Source organism: Papio anubis, chromosome 8 (assembly GCF_008728515.1).
Source record: "Papio anubis isolate 15944 chromosome 8, Panubis1.0, whole genome shotgun sequence".
NCBI classification, from domain to species: domain Eukaryota; kingdom Metazoa; phylum Chordata; class Mammalia; order Primates; family Cercopithecidae; genus Papio; species Papio anubis.
The window spans coordinates 95,108,104-95,124,174 of record NC_044983.1 but is presented as its reverse complement, the minus strand read 5'-3'; the positions used below and the strand labels follow the sequence as shown (position 1 = coordinate 95,124,174).

The 16,071-nt window shown below is 37.0% G+C and overlaps 1 protein-coding gene across 1 annotated transcript in view; it reads right to left on the bottom strand.

Annotated features, from left to right (window-relative positions):
* Nucleotides 1–16,071, bottom strand: part of VPS13B (vacuolar protein sorting 13 homolog B) — an 876,795-nt gene that overhangs the window by 153,118 nt on the left and 707,606 nt on the right. Inside the window, exons 36-38 of the mRNA XM_031669315.1 lie at nucleotides 10,645–10,847; nucleotides 7,406–7,613; nucleotides 6,919–7,103 (exon numbers count right to left, since the gene is read on the bottom strand). Of these exons, the coding sequence (XP_031525175.1) occupies nucleotides 6,919–7,103; nucleotides 7,406–7,613; nucleotides 10,645–10,847 (596 nt within the window). The remainder of the gene's footprint in view (nucleotides 1–6,918; nucleotides 7,104–7,405; nucleotides 7,614–10,644; nucleotides 10,848–16,071) is intronic.

Genomic DNA, 16,071 nt, shown 5'->3' with positions numbered 1-16,071 from the left:
AATCTATCTTGTGTGTTTGTGAGTCTTTTTATTGACTTAAAGTTACTTTGCATATCTTTGTCTAACTCATTATTTCATGATTTAGCATTTGAAGTAAAAGGATAATTCTGTTTTCCTTCTTTCCACATTTCTCAATGAGGTGGCTCACTGTCATCCTAATGTATCATCTCAATTTTTTATATATAGGTGAAAAAAACAGGTTTATAAAACCTTGACTAAAACTCAGACAGACTGGGGATTAAATTTTGGCTCCCACACTTATAAATTTCATAATTCATAACCAGTTAACTTTTTCTTGGCCTCAGTTTTCCTACTTGTAAAATGGGAATGATGTCTACCTCATGGAATAAAATTAAATTTAATTAGGTATTATGTATGTAAAGTACCTAGTACAGTGCTGGGTGTAAAACACACAGGTGATCATAAATGCCCACTGGAGCAATTAGGTTCTCTCTGTGTCTTAGAAAGTTTATGCTGCTATAATAAAATACTTCATACTGGGTAACTTATAAATAATAGAATTTTTGGTGGCTCATGCCTGTAATCCCAGCACTTTGCAAGGCAGAGGCGGGTGCATCACTTGAGGTTGGGAGTTCAAGACCAGCCTGGCCAACATGGTGAAGCCCCATCTCTACAAAAAATACAAAAATTAGCCAGGTGTGGCTAACATTTTCTCAATTAAAAAAGGCATTTTCACTCTTAAGAATTTGCTCCTGTTCCCTTATCATGGTATTCTTCTTGTTTTCATATTTATTTTCATTTATACGTTCACATAAACTTTTAGATATCTTCATTTGGCATGTGACAATGGCCAAGAACCATGACAGATCTGTATAGGAATTAAAATACCCATTACCAATTTTACTACCAAAAAATTGATTGAATATTTATAATCTGGGAACATATGCATTTCCAAAATGGAATCCTCAACAGGCAGTGTACACAGGAGGATTAGGAGAGAGGAAAACCTAGTATGTGCCATATAGTGTGCCAGAAATTTCTTACAGTTAGACCCATTTAAACTGCACAACACTCCTAGGCTGGTGGCATTACTTTACCTAACAGATGCTAATTTTATTGAGATCTAAATATGCTACTAACCTTTAGAAGTTCACATGATAAAATCATAAGCTGACCATAAAATAAGCTTTTGTGTTCTAGGAACATTAGTTTTTGAGGTTTTTATTCAGAACCTATGATTAGTTTGATTTATTATTATAGACATGTTTTCATGTTTACATTTTTCATTACAATTACAAAATAAATTCCATAAAGCGATATGGGGAGTTTGTTTATAAATCTCATCAACAATCATGGAATGAGGAATATAAAGAGACAAATCTGAGGCTTCTGTATTGTAAGTCAACTCTATAAGGTCAATTTTTAAGTGAACTAAATTGTCCTGAAGGAAAAAGTCATCCAAACTCAATTCTGTTTTGAGGACTAAACCTAAGGAGATTAATATATCTCTGTATTTAGGAACTAGCTACTGTTTAAGGGAGCAAGTAAGCTTGGCAGACTATTCAATGATATCACAAAGAGGTTGAGTAATGTAATGACATTAGATTATGTGTACAGCAGATGGTACCACCGAAGAATAACACAACACACCCTGATATAGTTTGGTGTAGAAAATCAAAACACATTCATTTGTTCCATAAAATAGTGATATATAATATCATACTTTAGAATGATATGAAATAGAACATGGAAGTTCATGGATTTGTTTATCCAGTCAATGTATTTATTAAACATCTCTACTGCGATGGATACTGTAAAGTAGTGGTCCCCAGTCTTTTTGGCACCAGGGACCGGTTCCATAGAAGACAATTTTTCCATAGACCAAGGGGCAGGGGGATGATTCTGGGATAAAACTGTTCCACTTCAGGTGATCAGGCATTGGTTAGTTTCTCATAAGGAGTCCACAACCTAGATCCCTCACATGCGCAGTTCACAATAGGGTTTGCGCTCGTATGAAAATCTTGGCCCTGCTCATTAGATTGGGAGGCAGAGTTCAGGTGGGAATGCTTGCCCAGTGCTCACCTTCTGCTTTGTGGCCTGGTTCTTAACAGGCCATGGGCTGGGAGCCCCTGCTATAAAGGACATGATGACAAATTAGATACAACCTCTTCCTTTAGAGACATACAATCTAGGAGAGACGCAAGATATGGACACGTAAGTTCAAGTGTGAGGAATATGTTGAAAAATAGCATAAAAGTAGTACCATGAAGTGCTACAAGATTTCAGAGGAGGGCTGTATCATGTTTGAACATGGCATCTAGGAAAGGCTTCACTGACTACATGGCATTTTAGCTCTTCTGAAGTGTGGGGAGGAATTCAGCTGGCAGAGATGGGAGGGATTCAAATGAAGAGGAAGTAGGATGTCACAGGTTGGTTTGGGGAATGCCAGATAGGCCAGTTTGATAGAGGACAGACCATGTCTAAGGGACTGCAAGGCAAAATTGGGGGATGGGGGCAGTTTATGCAGGGCTCTCAAGGTCAGTCTAGCAGAGTGACAGAGCCACTTAAGGTTTTCTTCAGGGAATTACACAATCTATCTGTTCCTGTAAAAACTTAGAAGGACATGCTGGAGGGAAGAGATACTGGAGGCTGGAATTCCATTTAGGAGTCTTTTTTTAGTGGTCCAGGCATTTGTGTGATAAGAGAAAGTGGAGGGGAAGAAACAAGCACTTATTAAGAGCTCACTATGTGTAAGGTATTTATTTAAAGTGTATTAGATATAACACTCCACAACAACTGTGAAAGGTAGATAACATCAACTCCAATGTTCAATTTAGGAAACTGAGGCTCAAAAAGTTCAGTAGTGTGCCCAAGGTCACTGAGTTAGTTACAACAAGGCGGGGGTGGGGGGACAGTGGCAACTGAGACTTCAAAACCCATTTTATAATATACACCAGGTTGATTAGGGCCTTCCTTTCATAAGCTCCCTGAAATTCAGGATCAGCTGTTGAGGATTTTAGCTGTGCCTCTAGTACAGAACTAGAAATAATCACATATGGTAGGAGAATGATTCTGACAACAGATGAAATTAGAGAGACTCTTCTACCCCACACAACCACAGAAACTTCCCTGCTAGGCTGAGGGATTGAGCTTTCAATGAGGTGATCATGTCTTATCTGTCTCTGGATCCCCCAGAGCAAGACCAGGGACTGGCATTGTAGAACCTCAAGGAGAAAGCTGTTGTATTAAATTGAACTTGTGATTCATGTTACATATGTTCTGTCCCCAACTGAAGTTCTAATGAAACAAAGTATTTTGCATGGTTCTAAGACTGCAATTCACGAGAGTTGTTTCCACAGATGAGACCCACTCTAAGCTCTGGGACAAACTCTGATCCTAGTTGGGAGAATATGAGGATTGAACTGAGAGCTCAGCAGCATGGCATCAAGTCAGCCTCACTGCCAGTCTTGCTCTGCTCCTCGATCCAAGCCGTAGATTCTGAGTGTGCTCCTTCTCACCACTAGGATCCAGCTCTCCCTCCTTTTTAACTTCCGGTAGCTACAATCCTGGCTTGCTCCCTAGGCCAGCATCCCTGTCTTTGAATTTTGCCCACATATGGGATCTTCATTTCTCCAACAAAATATGAAACATAGCAAGACCTTTTTGATACCAACTCTTTGCTTGCTGAAACCTGCCAGGCTGTGTTTTGCTTATATTCCAAGGCTACTGTCTGGGTCCCTGGGACTGTCTCTGATCTCCTGGATTACTCCAGCTGGTCTGTAGAGTTATCCATCATACTCCAGACCTCCTTGGTCTAGCCTGTGCGTCTACTTGATGAAAGGAATTTGGACAACAGTCATTATAACATCGGTTGAGTATCCCTTATCCAAAATGCTAGGGACCAGAAGGGTTTTGAATTTTAGATTTTTTTTTTCAGATTTTGGAATATTTACAAATACATACTAGTTGAGGATCCCTAATCCATAAATTCAAAATCTGAAATACTCCAATAAGCATTTCCTTTGAGCATCATGTTAACACTCAGAAAGTTTTGGATTTTGGAGTATTTTGGATTTCAGATTTTTGAATTAGACGGCTGAATCTGTAATAGTGGTAATATTCAAAAGTTATATAACATTTGCTATGTGTCAGGCACTGTTCTATGTGTTTTATAAATATTGATTGTATTGATTCTTATAATCATCACATTATTATTAGCCTCATTTTGTTGTTGGAATAAAAAGTAAAACAAAAAACCAACCTGAGTAGTTGTTACTTGTCTAATGTGACGATGTTTGCAAGTGCCAGAGCAAGACTTTGAACCCAGGCATTCTGGCTACAGTTCATCCTCTTAATCACTATACTCTCCTAATAGCAGTGAGAAGATAGAAAACTGCCACTAGTAAATGTACTATCTTAGATGCTTTATTTAATATAATTTACATAATACCACCAATAATTATTAGACTTATGTTAATAAATGTGTTAATATCTAGCTATAACTATAAACCTTTAGCCATTACATGAAGCTAAAACTTTAATATATGAGTATTTTCATTTTGATTGAAAATCTACAGATATTCTGCATTTAGGCAAGTCTAATAAGACAGAATTCACAGACATTGCTGTTTCATTTAGCAAAAAGAATCCAAGAATACCAGTAGAGAATATCATCATGAATAAGACTCTGATAGGAGGGGAAACAAACAGTCCCAGGGACCCAGACAGTAGACTTGGCATATAAGCAAAAAAAGATGGGAGAACTTAAGAATCAAAATAGAGACTGCTGACATCTTGGCAATTTGGATTGCTCTGCACTGTAGTTCACTTGACGAAATGATGACGTTTCACTGTTACCAATTCAGAAGATGAACATCTGACTAAACATATTACAATGAAGAATTTAAATAAGAATTAAATAAGATTGTAGGCCAGATGTGGTGGCTCACACCTGTAATCACAGCACTTTGGGAGACTGAGGCGGGTGGATCACAAGGTCAGGAGATTGAGACCATCCTGGCTAACATGGTGAAACCCTGTCTCTACTAAAAATACAAAAAAAAAAAAAAATTATCTGGGTGTGGTGGCACGTGTCTGTAGTCCCAGCTACTCGGGAGGCTGAGGCAGGAGAATGGTGTGAACCCAGGAGGTGGAGCTTGCAGTGAGCCAAGATCCCTCCACTGCACTCCAGCCTGGGTGACAGAGCAAGACTCCGTCTCAAAAAAAAAAAAAAAAGAATTAAATAAGAAATAAGATTGTAATACTACTTATATTAATATGTTACTGATTTGTGTTATAAATGTAATTTGTTAAAACAGAGCAGTCACTTCAAAAATTTGGTGAGTGTACCTATGTATCAGAGGCTGGAGATACATCAAGACATATAAGGAGTTTCTTTTCTTTTCTTTTTTTTTTTTTTTTTTTTTGAGACGGAGTCTGGCTCTGTCACCCAGGCTGGAGTGCAGTGGCCGGATCTCAGCTCACTGCAAGCTCCGCCTCCTGGGTTTACACCATTCTCCTGCCTCAGCCTCCCAAGTAGCTGGGACTACAGGCGCCCGCCACCTCGCCCGGCTAGTTTTTTGTATTTTTTAGTAGAGACGGGGTTTCCCCGTGTTAGCCAGGATGGTCTCGATCTCCTGACCTCGTGATCCGCCCGTCTCGGCCTCCCAAAGTGCTGGGATTACAGGCTTGAGCCACCGCGCCCGGCTAGGGAGTTTATTTCCTAACAGTAGAAAGATCACACACAAGTAAACAAACACATAATTCCGACTAGCAATAAGAACTATGAAGAAAGTAAAACAAGGTAATGCAATACAGAATGAAGTACTTGTAGTGGGCTAGTCAGGATACAACATTTGAGCTGGTACCTGACTGACAAAGAATAAGGGTGGTAATGTGACAGAGGTGGTCTGCTCAAGGAGAAAAAGGAGGCCAGAGTGGCTGAACAGAGTCCAGACTATAGGTCCTTGCAGGCCACAGCAAGAGATCTGAATTTTGTTCTAAGTATTAGAGGAAGCCACTACAGGGTTTTAAGTTAGGGAAATGATATAGTATAACCTACATTTAAAAAACATCAGTTTAGCTGCTATTTGGAGAATGCATTCCAAGTGGTCAAGAACAGAAGCATAGAGGCCAATTAGGAAGCTACTGGAGTAGGGAACAGAAGATGGCAGTTTGAACTCAAGTTGCATCAGCAGAAACAGAGAGAATTTGTAGACAGAACTGATAGGACTTGTGATGGGCTTTGATGCAGGGAGGTAGGGAAAGAACGCAATCAGGAATGACTTGTAGATTTTGAGTGGGTGGTTGTGTGATCTAGTAATAGGCGGAAGATTAAGGAAGAAACAAATTTTAAGAGAAATTCCTATCAGTAGAATATTAGTAAGTACAGTGGTAATATAGTGATATCCACAATGACATTTATATTAAACTCAGGGAATTAACAAGCAACACACTTTCACAAAACCTTAGAGAATATGATCACTGGTTAGACCTTTTCTTTGATAGAAAAATCAGCCTACCTCAAGCCCCAAGACCATTTCAGCTATGGAAATGAAAACTACAGTCATCTATTTCTGGCCTTCCATGGGCATATTTTGTTTCATGGGGCAGCTCTAGAAGCTCTGAAGTGTGTGAACACATGACAGGCACTTGATAAAGGAGCGGTGAACTAAATGACACCTCCTTGTCCCATTATAATCTACTCACAATAAAATGGAGAGTAGAACTGAGGACTCTGAAAATTGCCATGTATCATGAGTTTGGATTACATTATTCCCTTATTTTAAAAAATCCTATTATATATGTGTGTGGATACACACATACCACATACACAGATGTGTATTTCTCTCTGATACTATTAATGTAAGAAATAAGTATGTTCCAAACATTTTTCCTAATATATGATCAGCGCTTTCCCACAATATTTTCATTTTACAATGAATAGTCATTACATACCTGTAGCACATCACCAAGGTCTGCTGTGCTAATATCTGGATCCTCTGTGGTGTTAAAAGGCACAGGAGTTATTCGTACAAGGGTGAGCACTCTAGGTTCTGCGTATCTCCATAACATCATCCCTGGGCAATCTTCAGTTTCATTATAAAATAAGACTTCATAGACCCCAGGCAATTTCAAATATTCTGTCAAATAAAAATATAATTAATTGTATGATTTTAAAGGGGAACATGGTTTAGTAAAGGAAGAAAAACTTATGAGAATAAAAGATATAAAGAAGCTAGTTGATCGGCTTTATATATATTCTGGAACAGAAAGAAATCAAGAACTTCCCCTAAGAGAGACTGAATGATAACGTACTATTTTTGTACTGCAAATTTTAATGCACTTTAAAAAGTCATCTTGATTGTTATTATTTAGTCAACATGCATTTAAAATGCACCCACATGCACACACACACTCTCATACTGAGGCTATTGCTACTTACCAGCATCTTGTACATATTGAAATAGACCTGTCCGTAGGTCATCTGAAGTTTGTTCACTTTTAAATGTCTGATTCTTTTCCACAGGAGATGACATTTGAGGTACTGGTTCAGAAACTTGTACTTCAAAATTTCCCGCCTCACTAAGGTATCCATTGAGTAATTCATGTAGAAGAACTAAACAATTCAAATGTTCTTGACCCCAGAAGACCTTTAAAATCATAAAAAAATTCTAGTGGCTTTCAAATACAAATATTTCTTGAGACTAAGTAGGTATAATCATATTTGAATTACTGTAGGACTGTAATTATGTTCAATTTAATTACTTATAATAAACTGTAATTCCTAAAAAGTAACTGGCCTACAGGATGAAATTCTACTGCTTGAGTAAATATATAACAACAAAAAATTAATTATATTTTATATTGTGTGAATAACAATAAAATTTAAATGTTGAAGTATGTTGATGTGAAGTAATGTTTATGAATTAATTTAGCTAAGAGGGAAAAGAACCCTATTATAGTCTGAGAGAAGGCAATGAAGATCCTCTAGGCAAAAATGTTAATAAAATCATAATAATAACCTTGTGGAATAGCTCTGACATTTTGCCATGAGATTAAATAAGCAATCCTTATAATAGGGTTCCTTTCTCTGCACTTTTATTTTTCAGAGAAAAAGAGAGGGAGCCTTCTCAATGAACCTGAACTTAGAAGGCTCCCAGCTTCCGTGGTTAGTAAGACTGTGCCAACACAGAGGATTCCAGAGCCCCTGAGAATCAACTATACTACAGTAGCTACAGTAGAGTTTCAGAACAAAAGGACTTAGCGTTTCCTCTAATGGAGATTAAGTTTTCTTTTTCTGCATGTGAGTAATATTAGTCTATAATAAGTTATAGACATATAATGACCAGTAGGTTACAATGAAGATTAAAACTTTCAAAAATGTTAAATTTCTCTGTAAATACTAAATAAAGGCAATACAACTATCAATTCTAAGAGAACCAGGTAACACAGAAAAGACAAAAGAATATATAGTAGTAGAAAATAATAGCCCTATATCGTGTGGGTAAATTTTAAACCCTAGGCTTAGGTTCTGCTCTCTGGAATTAAGGCATCTCAGAAACGAAAGTAAGAGATATAACACTAAGTGTACTTGTGTTCTCATCAATCTTATTTTTATTGGATGTTGAAAAATAGAGATAGGTGAAAAGTCAAACTGGGGAGCAGAATGTTGTGCTCTAGCCTTTAAATTGTCAAGAGACAATGACTGTAATACAGAGATAATACACTGTACTTTGTTTTTGCTTTTATTGATGCTGTGGTTTAAAATTTTCTTTCTTTTTATTTTTAAGCACTTGGTCATGTAAACAGATCATTGCTGTTTTTAATGTGAAGTTACTTGGCTGCCTTAGAAAAAAGGTAAGACAATGAATATTCTTGATAAAGTAATACATGCTTATTGCTAAATATATGAAGATTTCTGATAGATGCTGAAAATCTCCAAAGCAACACAAAACAATAAGTTATTAGGATCTTCCCAAATCTTGCTCTGTACATTAAAAAGAAAACTGGTGAAAACTTGAGGCAATACAACTTTTAGATAAAAACAAAAAATCGGCCAGGTGCTATGGCTCATGCCTGTAATCCCAGCATGGGTGGAGGATCACTTGAGCCCATGAGTTTGAGACCAGCCTGGGCAACATAGTGAGAACCTGTCTCTTAAAAAAAATAGTCAGGCATAGTGGTGCATACTTGTGGTCCTGGGTACTTGGGAGGCTGAGGTGGGAGGATCTCTTGAGCTCAGGAGGCTGAAGCTGCAGTGAGCTGTTATCACACTACTGCACTTCAGGATGTGCAACAAAATGATATCCTATCTCAAAAAAAGAAAGAAAGAAAGAAAGAAAGAAAGAAAGAAAGAAAGAAAGAAAGAAAGAAAGAAAATTCACATTTAATGTCTCTATTATTGACCAATTAGTTGTTTTAATTTTCTATCACTGTGAATCTTTCAAGCTTTTTGGATGCATGTCAAGTTTAAAGTGGCATCAAATTACATAAAGATTAAATTAAAATCTATCCAAACACAAAATAATCAAGAAATAAGTTGGATATCTTCATATATTCTACACTTGGCTGTTAATACAAATGCATTAAGAGCTTGCAATGTGACTAATTTATCAAGTGTTGTAATCAGATCTCATCACATGTAAAATATTTAATATTAGGAAATGGTTCTTATATATTGCTAGTGACACTGTGCCTGCAACAGGTTGACTACTTTTAGTATTAATAATTTAAAAAATCTATAGCCTGGACAACATAGTGAGACCTAATCTCTACTGAAACAAACAAACAAACAAACAAACAAAAAACGAAACATTAGCTGGGTGTGGTGGTACACAGTTCTACCTACTCAGGAGGTTGATGCAAGAGGATCACCTGAGCCTGGAAGATTGAGGCTACAGTGAGCTATTATTGTACCACTGTACTCCAGCCTGGGTGACAGAGCAAGATCCTGTCTCAAAAAGAAAAGTCTACACATAAAAAAAAAAAAATTCAACCCAGCAATTCCACTCCTAGTTATATATCTAAGAGAAATGAAAACATATGTCCACACAAAAAGTCGTACACAAATGTTCATGGCAGCATTATTTATAGCAGTCAAAAGTGGAAAGAACCCAAATGTCTATCAACTGATGAATCAATACATAAAATATGGTATATCCATACGATGGAATATTATTTGGCCATAAAAAGGAATAAAATATTGACACTTGGTAAACATGGATGAACCTTGAAAACACTCTAAGTGAAAGAAGTCAGTCACAAAAGATCACAGGTTATATGGTTCTATTTATATGAAATGTCAAGAATAGGTAAATCTATAGAGACAGAAAGTAGATTAGTGGTTTCCTAGGCCTGATGAGGGGGTTAGAGGGTGATGCGACTGGCTGCTAATGGATATGGGTTTTTTTGTTGGTGGTAATGAAAATGTTCTGAAATTGACTGTGGTAATGATTGTGCAACTCTGCGAATATGCTTAAAAACCCACTGAATTGTATACTTTAAATAGGTAGAGTGTCTGGTGTATGAATTATATCTCAATAAAGTTGTGGAAAATTTAACAAGTAGCAATCTGACAAATACCCTTTCTTACTACACTTTTAAAATTTAGTGAAACAGTTCAAAAACTGAACAGAGGCTAGTTAATAACCTATGAAAAAAACATGGCCAATACCCACAGACCTGTAGCAGACCTCCTCTTAAGTCAATGGATATTTTTGGTATGGATTGCTCCGGGCCTGGATTGCCGCTGTGTTTACACCATTTAGCTTCCAGATTGGCAGTAGCACAACATGGTCCTATCAGAATGCGGCTTCTTTCTTTGAGACTTGTTTTAAGGAGAAAATCGTTTATAGTGAGTAGAAATGATGACCCAAGAATTACGCCTGAAAAAAAAAAATAGAGAAGAGTATATAATTCATCCTTATCAAAAAAATGTTTGGGAAAGAACTGTCTGTATTTTTGAAGAGTATTAATTCGTCCTTTGTCAGAGTCTTCTTGCTCAGTTGGCAGTCCACCACCGTTTCATGCCATTTATACAGAGTTCTAGTTATAAAGCAGGTATACCTCATTCACATTCCTAACAAAGTAATATTTGCCAAAACATTATGACTTTTTCCATGTGTGAGCATTTTAAGTTTTATGAGTAGAGACATTTTCATTAAGTTGTGCAAGTTTTTCAAGCAACTACATTAAGAATAAGAACAGCTGCTTCATTTGTCTATTGTTAACATGATGGGAAAGGGTAATTTTCTGTGATTTCGTACAGTAACAGAGTGCAGTATATTACTTTGCTAGACACTCAGGTTTTTTACCGGCCTGTGTTAAAATTCAAAACAATCAAAATATATAACATGTGTTTTCTAAAAATTTTAGTTTAATCCAAACTTCACACATCATAACCACTTGAAGTTTACAAAGTCTTAAAAACAGATAGTGGCAGGTTAGATTTATGAGAAAAACTATATGCTATAGTTCAAAGTAAATATACCCAGAAAAGGAATACACTTTAAAATGTAGGTTTTCTTTTGAACTTAAAATAGGAGTGTAGATCAAAACGTTTTCATAAAACCAATGGCACATTTTAAGATATTTAGATGCAAAGTTAGAGTGGTGAGTTAACTTTCCTCCCAAGGAGCTCATATTCTAAGTTGTCATAGTGAATATTGAATTTCACCAGACCACGTTTGTAATGCCCATGGCTTATTTTTCTAATGATATTTGATCCCTAAAAAAGATGAAAGATTAAAAAACACCTTAGGCCCATAGTATACACATGTTTCAAAGTACAGTAACCACACTGACTTTTCAATTCTGTAGAGACTTGAAAATTTCATATAAGTTGTATATTCCTACTGCAGAAATAAGATATTCAACCTCTAATCCTCCACAGAAGGCATCACACCCACAAAAGCGTTAGAGATAAGACTTTTGTTTAAAAATAATCATGGTGGAAATCCATTGCTTAAAATGTTTCATCAAATTGTGAAACTGAAACTACCATTTCATTTACAATTATCCTGATTCAAAGCTTTCACTCAGTCTAAACAAACAAATAAACAAGCAAAAAAAGCACTCCAGAAAATAAAAGAAATAGAAACAGGCCCCAAAATACCCCCAAATAAAAAACCATCTTTATTAACAGAGTCCATAACTTAAGCCATAATTTTCTGACTTAACAGCATTACCTTTCTAAAATATCTAAAACTTCTAAAAGTAAATATTTGCTAAATGAAATATATCTATTCATCATCCAGAAATTTGCCATAAAGGCATAAAAGTATAGCCTTAATTCAGTACAATTATTTAGTAAATGAGCATTAACAGAATGTCAGGATTACATCATCTTTTATTTTCAAATACACATATCTTTGTACAACCCCACACTGACATACCTAATTAACTGTTTGTAATCTTATTGTGATAGTCATATTGAATCCTTGTACACAGTGTTTAATGCCAAAGGCCACCTAGTTTGCTTATCTTATTTAATGGTTATCATTATCTCTTCAGGCACCCAGACTGAAAAACCTCAGGTCCTCTTTGAAGGCTCTTATTTCCTTTGACAAATTTCTAAAACTTATCAATTTCTATTTCATTCTCTCCAATTCCATTATTTTAAAACATCAAAGAAGAGACACCTGAATAATATGAGTGACTGAAAGAGACGATCACACCATTTTCAAGCTCTACTACTGACCACGCTGGAGGCAAGGACCAGCTTATTCAGTGTAGTGCTGGGCACAACAGTAGCTATTCAGGACATGTTCCATTGAACTGAATTGACAGTTTAGAATCTGATCCTATTTTTCAGCTGCCTCAATGTATTTCTTAATTGGTAGACAGGAAATAAAACTGCTTACATCTTCGGTTTCATTTTGTACCACTGTAACATAACAAGGCTGGATGGAAGAGATCTAGAAATCATCTACTCCAAGACCCTTCACTTAAAAAAAAAAAAAAAAAGCTTTCTATTTTGAAATAACTTTGGACCTACATAAAAGCTGAAAAAACATACTGTATAACGTTCCTGTATACCCTTCACCTAGCTAAGTAACTTTAGTACAAATACTGCAATCAGGAAATCCACATCAATATAATACTTTTAAATAATCTACACATCTTTTTAAAATTTTGCCATTTTTCCCACTACTTTCCTCTTTCTGGTCCAGGATTCAACCTAAGATCTCTGCTGAATTTAATCATCAAAGCTTCCTAGTATTCTTTAATATGTGACAGATCCCCCAGCTTTCTTTGTCTTTCATGACCTCGATACTGTGGAATAACCCAGGACAGTCATTCTGCAACATGTCTGTCAGTTGGGGTTTATCTGATGTTTTCTTGTGATTAGAATGAGGTTATGCATTTTTGGCAATACCACAGAAGTGACACCCTTAGTGCATCATATTGGTGTATGTGATACTTAATATTTTACTATTTACAATATTAACTGTGATCATACGGCTAAAGCGGTGTCTGTCACATTTTGCCACTGTAAAGTTAACACTTTCCCCTTGTAAGTAAGTATTTTTGTGGGAGAGACACTTGGAGGTTATGCAAATATGCTCTTTTTCTTCAAACTTTCACCCACTGATGTTAGCATCCACCAGTAGTCTCACCTGCAATGATTTCTTGTGGTGTGTGATAATGGTGGTTTCCTATTTCCCTTATTTAGAGCTGTCCCTTCTAGTGCCCACTTCGGTAGCACATATACTAGAGCTGTCCCTTCTACCCCATATACTAATTCAATTATTTATTTATATCAGTATGGACTCATGGATATTCATTTTTATGGGTTATAATCCAATACTATCATTATTTACATTGTTGCTTACTCTGAACCAGCTTTGGCCATTGGGAGCCCTTTAAGATGGTCCCTGTGTCCTTTTAGTATATGCTCATCTTTTTTTTTTTTTTTTTTTTGAGACAGAGTCTCACTCTGTCACACAGGCTGGAGTGCAGTGGCATGATCTTGGCTCACTGCAACCTCTGCCTCCCGGATTCCAGTGATTCTCCTGCCTCAGCCTCCCGAACAGCTTGGATTACAGGCGCTCACCACCATGCCCGGCTAATTTTTGTCTTTTTAGTAGAGATGGGGTTTCACCATGTTGGCCAAGCTGGTCTCAAACTCCTGACCTTGGTTGATCTGCACATCTCGGCTTCTCAAAGTGCTGGGATTACAGGCAAAAGCCACTGCACCTGGCCTATGCCCATTATTTTTTGAGAACTTCTTTACTTTCAGGCCACAAAATATTTCAGGCTCATCTTGTATTTCTCCCACCCTATCTCCAACACCAGCCATTTCTCCAAGGAGCTCTGGTTTCTTTTGTTGAAGAATGGTATCTAGAAACCAAAATCTGGGTGGTAGGTATGCTTGTTGCTACTGGGGTGTCACTGCTGCTAGGTCCTTTCAGCAGAGCTAAGAAGTATATGTATGTATAGCAGCCCCTGTATACCTACGTATCTTTGTCTCTCTCTATCCACTGGTAAATATATTAAAAACCATGAATTCATACTGATACCTCAGGTTCAAATCCAACAGCACAGAGTGGTTTCTAGCCTTCTCCCCCCTTCCTTATTTGTAACCTCTTTCTATGACCGTGAGAAACTTGCTAAGTACCTCTTCAGGTGTGTCTGTTTCTAATCCACCCCAAACCATCACTTGGAGTGGTCAAAATTAAAGCAAAAGAACTAAGAAAGCCATAAAGAACAAGTTTATGGAAGCAAAGGTAATTATCTACTAAAGAAAAGTCAGAAAAGGTTGATATTTATTCCTGGAAGTCTCTTTAGGAATGGGCTTGACAACATTTTGTCTACAAAGCATACAGAGGAATGAGATTCCTTTCTCACTCTATAGTGGCTTTCATTTAAAAAAGAATATTTGTAAGCATGATAAAATCTTATATTTGTAGAAATAACATAATACATACAGAATTTGGATCATATTAGGTATTTCTATTATGCAGGAACCACTTTAAAATACTGATATTGCACTAAATACTGATGTTGTACTAAAATTATGAGGATTTGTCTTAAAAGAACTAGTACTGAAATGTCAAAATTCATATCATTCTATATTATGCATATCACTTGCAAAGTGCCTAACCTCTTAGAGAACTTAAGTAGAGTTGATGGAAGGCTCTTTTTAACCCTCCCAAAGTTACACAATTACAAGTTCTTATTGACTGGGGCAAGGAGAGAATGAAAACAAAATTCCAGACTTGAATTATTACAAAACAAATATAGAAAAACACTTCCCTACTATTACACAAATCCCTTTTTTTTTTCCCCTTGGGGACAGAGAATGGGATAGCTAGAATTCTCAAGAAAGTAAAGATAAAGGTAGGGACAGAAATATCAGGAAAATGGCATAGAATTAGGAAGCCAATGATCACACAAACATTTGGGAGGTTGGAACAAGAAGAAAGTGGGCCAGACTCAGGTGAGCACTAAGGAGGACCAGAGGACGCACAATGTGCTTCAGAAATAGAGGCCCTGCAATGAAGGCAGGCACTAAGCTAGCTATAGCTATGTTCCGGTGACAACAGAATCCAATGACTGGTTTGCCGGAAACAGTCTAGCAGGTTGTGGAACTTGCCACACTTTATGGGACTTTATGTTTGATATTCTCTGGAGATTGATTTGGTTCCAGAATGAGCATAATATTCAATGAAAACCACTAAGGTATAATAATACTTTTGGGAACATGACCCTTCCTCTTGCTCCCTGGTCTTGAGGTTAAGAAAATTAAGGCCCTGGAACTACTGGCAGTCAGCATGTGGAGCCTAAGGGACGAAGCTGCGTAAAGCAGAGGGAAGAAATCTAACAGACTCAAACTCATCCTTTTTTATGGCTGCACAGTATTCTCAGCAAACTATCACAAGAACAGAGAACCAAACACCGCATGTTCTCACTCATAGGTGGGAACTGAACAATGAGATCACTTGGACTCGGGAAGGGGAACATCACACAACGGGGCCTATTATGGGGAGGGGGGAGGAAGGATTGCATTGGGAGTTATACCTGATGTAAATGATGAATTGATGGGTGCTGACGAGTTGATGGGTGCAGCACACCAACATGGCACAAGTATACACATGTAACAAACCT